Raw genomic sequence first — 6303 nt, forward strand, 5'->3', positions numbered from 1 at the left:
CCTGGTGAGAAGCAGGCAGTGCCCAGAACGGCACAATCCCCGGTGAGTTCACCATCTGTCTGCTGCAGAATGATTACTTTCATGTGCCAGCAAACCCCAAGCCTCTCTGAGTAGTTTTCCAAACAAAGAAGCTCAATAACACGCTCAAGTTCCCTTCCTAGTGCACACTGGCATTCCTTCTGGGACACACACCATCCCTGTGGGTCAGGAGGGTAAAAGCAAGTGTCCTCCCCTGAACACTCATCCTGCCTCCTCTCAGCTTTTTGGGCAGTCTGTGTTTTCCCCTATACCTGCCTGCTCATCTGTCTCCCTCCATCATCCCTTGGCCACCCTGCAGACCTTTCAGCCCTGTCTGTGTGCAAGCCCCGCCTGTTCCCTGCCCGCTCACATCCCACAGGAGCTGTGGGTGCGGGGAGGCTTTGGCAAAGCCACGATCTGCACCAGGCATCGCCCTCGTGAGCCATCTGCTGCTGCCCTGCCACCTTTTCCCAAGGTACCACCCTTAACAGCCACATCAGCGGGGATCTGGAGATCAATGCGGATTTCCTCAGTGAGGTGGACAAGCTGGTGCAGCTCATCGAGTGCCCCATATTCACATGTAAGGAAAGGAGGAGACCCCGGGTGGGTGCTCCCCTCCCCGCGCCTCCATCGCAGCGGCAGCCGCTGCACGAGGAAATAGAGCAGAAGTTATGAGACTTCTTGCCGGGAGGTTTGCCCAGCGCTGGAGCTGCCCACGGGAGCAGGGCACGCTGGCAGCATGGGGGGGCAGCATTGCCCCCCAGATATAGGTTAAGGGAGCGAGCGGCACTGGCAGCCAGCAAAAGGGATGGGGGAAGGGATGGAGGGGGCCTGGATCACACTGAGCATCTCCAGGGTGCACGAGGAGGGCATCAGATGGGGGAACCCTCTGTGCCACCCTCTGTGGGTGCTGCTGGGGTCCTTAGCAAGAAAAAAGGGTTTCTCTAGAAATGAAGAGTTAAGCTCTAAAAAACAAGCTGATGTTTTCTCCAGCCTCCAGCAATGTGGGTCCCCCCCTGGGTAATGCAGCAGTACCTAAACAGGGGCTCAGCAGTGTGACACTGGGAGCCAGGATGGTGGCAGGGGATGACAGTTGCTGTGGGGGCATTTCTCATTATTAATTTGCTACCCCTGGGCCTCTCATTGAAGGTATAGCAGGGCACTGAGGTTGTTGGGAAATGTCCTCAAAAGGACTTTGTGGGGCACCTGTATAGGTCCGGGGTGATACTGGGGAATATTTAAGGGAAGCGGTCTAGAGCAGCTGGGCAGTAGAGACCCTCATTCATGCTCCCTCCTGTAGGCCCTGTCCCATATCCCCAGGATGACTGTCCCAATGTGTGAGGCACCCATGTGTCTGTGGTGGTTTTGCATGCCCCAAAATTATTCATTGATGGTTCCCCAGCCCACTCACCTTAGTCCATACATCTCAAGGTAGGGGATAGATGTGTCCCCCATAAAGTGGCATCCCTGGTGATGGCTCCTTTCTCTGGGAGACACCAGTGGTAGAAGTGACAACCAGGAGATGAGATGCTGAGACACAGACCTTGCCCCATCTCCTGGTCTGCCCCTTCAGCTGCATTTAGGGCTCCAGAACACTTCTGCCATGAGCACAGCAAGGGATGGAGCCAGAGGAGGGTTTTGCCTCTGCTGAGCAGAACTGAGGCACAGGACATGTAGCACTCAGAACCAAGCAGAAGGAGTTCCTTCTGCTCCAGAGAGTCCCCAGGAGGGTGTCACCCAGCTGTGATGCTTCAGGGTGGGTATTTCTGCTAAATCTGGAGAAGCTGAGGAGCAATCCTATGTTGCATGTGTGTTCTCAGGCAGACAGCATGGACAGCCTCAGGGGTGAGTGGTATCAGGAGTGGCAGATTCCTGATACCACTGGGGAGCCAGTTGCCCTCAGGGGGCTGTGTCAAGAAGAGTGGATTTTGGGGCACTGTGGGACACCAAGATGGGTTAATGAAAAGGGAGAGGGGTGCCATCAAGTGCCCCCTTGGGTTGGCTGGCAGAGGCTTAGGATATCAGAGGGGGTGGGAGGAACCTGCTATTGCAGCTGCAGATTAAATGCCTTTCCCTGCCTTCCCATCCTCTTCTGTCCTCTTCCAGATCTCCGGCTGCAGATGCTGGATGTGAAGAACAACCCCTACCTGATCAAGGCTCTCTATGGCCTGCTGATGCTGCTGCCCCAGACCAGCGCCTTCCAGCTCCTCTCCCATCGCCTGCAGTGCGTGCCCAACCCAGAGCTCATGCAGACCACGTAAGTGCTGGGGGGATGGACCAGCATCAGCATCAGGGCTGGATCAGCTGTTCCCCACAGCTGAGCATCCCTGCCATCCCAGGCTCAGCCCCCATCCCGGGCTCAGCCCCATGATCTGGCTTCCCCCCCCAGCTCCGCTGTGGCCGTGGCTGCTCCTTGTCCCCACGGCCGGGAGTGTTGGCCAGGGGGGTTTTTTGTGTCTATATTTGGTAACCCTGGGAGGGCTGTGCCTCATCCACAGGCATTTGGCATCCGGGATGGAAAATTTCACTTGTGGGGTCGCTATGGAAACGAGCAGAGCTGGGAAGGAGGTTTATGGAGAAAGACTCCAGCAGCTGGGGGGGGGGGCTCCCAAAGCATCCCCCCTGCAGCCTGGACAGCCTTCACAGCACCCAAAAGGGGCCTGGCACCCTGCTAATGCCTCCGGATGGCTGCTCCATTCCCCCTCCTGGCCTTTGGGGATGCGTGAGATGTGCAAGGGCGGCATCTCCCTGGGGACCAGCTGAGATCCTCATGCTCCCTGCCCAGGGGTGCTGCCAGTGGGATTTGCTTTCCAACCCTTAGCTAATGAATAGTGGGGGGGCTTGATGATAAAGCTGCCTCTGCCTTGGTGCAGCGCTGGGAACAAAAAGAGCTCCCAAGATGGGCAGGTTTCTAAATTAACCCCCTGCTGCTGTTGTCGCTCCTTGGCTTTTAACTGCTTCCCTGGGATGGCTTTTATCCCTCATGGCCTCCGGCACTGAGCTCCTACCCACAACCCAGCACTGATATTTAATTGGGGGGGCGGAGAGGGGGCTGCATGTGCTTCCCCCTCCTTTTTTCTCCCCACTAACCCTGGCAGTGGGGGTTTTTCGAGCTGTCAGACAGCCTGAGCATCTGATTAACTCTGACCTACATTCCTTCAAACACCGAAGCCGGCTTTCATAACCGGCCAGTCCCAGCTGCCCCCTCCCCAGGGACATACCAGGGCCACCAGAGCTGCCTGCCATCTTCCCATGGGCATCCTGTGGCTGGTGTCTGCTCCTTCCTTGCATGGGGACAGCACAGGGATGGGTATCCATGGCTAGAACCCTAGGGAGCCTGCATTTGGAGCCATGGGTGCTCATCCCTGAGGACTGTCCCTGCTGCCACTGGATGTTTTTTGCTTGCTTAAAGAAGCAGACATGGAAACTGAGGCATGTGGCCCTGGCATCCTTATCTCACTGGTTTTGACTGTAATGGATTGGAATAAAGAGGAGTGTGTGTCAGAGGAATTAAACCTCCCATGTGGGGCCAAGATGCAGATGTCCCTTGTCCCCTCCTTGTCCCAGGACCTCTTGGGCTCTATATCTCACACCTTTAGAGGAAGAAGATATATCTTTGGGGGTGTTTTATGAGGCACCAGCATGACTAGGATTTGCTGAGCTCAGCTTCTTCAGGATAAGCTTTTGGTGCTGCCAGTGCTGGATGCTCACAGCACCAAACATCTGCATCCCCTTCCCACCCTCTCTCTTCCCACCCTGCAGGGACAACACCAAGCCCAGCACCAGTTTGAAGAGAACAGCAGCCTGCAACATTGACTACACGGAGCTGCTGCAGCACTTTGAGAAGGTCCAAAACAAGCACCTGGAAGCAAAACACCAGCGAGCCGGGCGGGCAGAGCAGCTGGACCGGCGGGTGGTCCTCTGAGCACCCCTGCGGCCGCCGCGGGTGTGCACAGCTGCTGGGGCAGGGACCAGGGGACACAGACCAGGGAACAGACCAGGGAACAGGCACACCGGTTGCTGGCCACCGGAGGATCTGGTGGGTTTAATGGAGATGGGCAAGAGCTCCACACAGGGCTGATTTTCCCCCCCACTGTGTGTATGGATGAGGGAGGACCCTCAGGCTGTGCCCAGCTTTTCCTGTGGGTGCTGGGGGGACATGGGGAAGGGTTGCCCGAGGAGAGGACTGGGGTAAATCACCTCATCTTCCCTTGCAATGGGGTGAGGGAACTTCCCTTTGCTTTGCTAATGCCTTCCCCGTGACTGTCAGCTGAGCACCCAGCCTGCTGCCAGCAGCACCGGAGGAGGGGAAGGGAAGACGGGAGCAGCCCCTGGCCTTCCGCCCTGGAAAACAAGCACCGGGGCCACCAGCCACCTCTCACCACCCTGACTTCAACCCTCTGGTTCCAAGGCCCTGCTGGAGGTGGCATCTCACTCGGGGAGACATTCCTGTGCCTGACACTTGTCCCCTTCCCTGCATTCACGCATCCTCTCTGAGTCCCCGGCTCTTGGCAGGGACAAATGCACAGCTTCAACTCCCAGCCGGCACCAGGGGACATGGGGAGCAGTGGACCTAACCCCAGACTCCATTCCTTGTTCCTTCATTAAGCTCCCCATGATAAAATAAACAAGCAATGCAGAACAGCCCATTCCTTGTTGCTGGGCTTCCCATCATAGTTTTGTTCCCAAGTGGAGCCAAAAACACAGCAAGGGCAGGGGATGGCGTGGAGCGTCTTGCTTGACCCTGTGCCCTGGGCTGGCCCAGCCCTGCCACGTTGGCTTGCCAGCAAGCAGAACTTCTCCGCCTGCTCTTCTTCCCAGCAGGGAAAAAACGCCACTGAAATTCTTCCAGGCCATGGTCACGAAACCACAGCACAGTGACAGGCATTTTCCTGGCCCTGAGCAGCTGCTGGTGTTGCCTTCATCCTGTCCTGTGGCACCCAGGGACCCCAGCACGTGCCAGGCTACTGCAGTCTGGGGGGACACCATTGCATCCCCTGCACGGTTCAGGCCCTCGCTTGATCCCAGGAAAAGGGCGGTTAGAGGAATTTGTGGAGTTTTTATGGCTTCTGGCCTGTTTACAGGGAGGACTGTCTCTGGCAGTGGGTTCCCCAAACAGCCCCATACCGGCGCTGCTTTGGCCAGGATAAAGACATTCCTGTCATTCCCGGGAAAGGGCTTTCCAGACCCAGTCACGGCGGGTTAATTTTAACAGCCAGCCCTCAAGGATGTGTGAGCAGTGGCTTCTCAAGCCAGCCTGTGTCTCAGGGTGCTGGGGGTACCTGTTGCTGAACCCCTGGGTCATTATCAGTATGGGCCAGGGTGGGCTCTGCCTCATTCCTGCCGAGCTCATTGCTGCTGAGCAGCCTCTTTCCACACTGAGGGAATGGGTTTATGGAGAGAAATTCCAGCCGGCTGCTGGAGTGCTGAGCCCTAATTGTTTCCTTATGGGTGGCTCTTGACCAACACCGTCCAGAGTAGTGTGGGCATCATAAGCATGGGATCAAGACTACTTTTCTGGCAGGAGGGGGAATAGGTGACTCAGGCTGAAACCCTTGCCCAGCTGAGCGTCATTGCACTACAAGGGGTAGGAAGGTTTGTCGGGTTCAGCCTGGCACCCCCAGATCCCAGGAGGCTGGGGCTGGGGCCTCGGGATGCCTGTGGGAAGGGTTTGTCTGCTGGCAGGCCATGCATTTCCCATGGCTCCCTGATAATCGAGTGCACGGACACATTTCAGAGCTGTCGTGTAACTACTGCAGAGGGAGTTCACTCTTCAGTACATCTTGGAGGGTCAGGAAGGCAATGGGGGTCAAACACCCTTTGGGGAGAGGCAAATCCCCCCGGTGCCTCCAGAGGTCTAGGAATGCCCCTGGACATCCCATGGCATCTCCAGGTGCAGTGTCTTCACACACTCCCTGGGGCTCTCCGGCTCCTCACCCAGCACCCCAAGATAATCCCTGGGGGTTCCTGCACCGTCCCGGGAGCAAACCCCGATGCTGCCTCCACCAGTGCCGCATCTCCAGGCATCCCTCGGGTCTCCCTCCGCTGTAGTCCGGGGCACGCGGTGTTGCTCCCAGGCCCTCCCGCTCAAGAGCATCCCCGAGAACCACCGGGGCTGCCCCCCCTCCCCGGCTCCGTCATCCCTGCGCGTCCTCCGGGTATCCCGCAGCGGCTCCGGGAGCATCCCTGGAGCTGACCCCGATCCTCCCCCCGCCCGCAGCCCCCGGCCCGCGGCGGGCGGCGCATGTGCCGCGCAGCGCCCGCCCCGCCCCGCCCCCGCCACCG

At 58.0% G+C, this 6303-nt stretch overlaps 1 protein-coding gene across 1 annotated transcript in view; it reads left to right on the top strand.

The window, feature by feature from the left end:
• Positions 1-4664, top strand: part of VAC14 (VAC14 component of PIKFYVE complex) — a 58972-nt gene extending 54308 nt beyond the window's left edge. Inside the window, exons 17-19 of the mRNA XM_005490753.4 lie at positions 519-598; positions 2125-2275; positions 3781-4664. Of these exons, the coding sequence (XP_005490810.2) occupies positions 519-598; positions 2125-2275; positions 3781-3943 (394 nt within the window). The 3' untranslated portion in view covers positions 3944-4664. The remainder of the gene's footprint in view (positions 1-518; positions 599-2124; positions 2276-3780) is intronic.
• Positions 4665-6303: the final 1639 nt, after the last annotated feature.

Source organism: Zonotrichia albicollis, chromosome 13 (assembly GCF_047830755.1).
Source record: "Zonotrichia albicollis isolate bZonAlb1 chromosome 13, bZonAlb1.hap1, whole genome shotgun sequence".
Classification (NCBI taxonomy): Eukaryota; Metazoa; Chordata; class Aves; order Passeriformes; family Passerellidae; genus Zonotrichia; species Zonotrichia albicollis.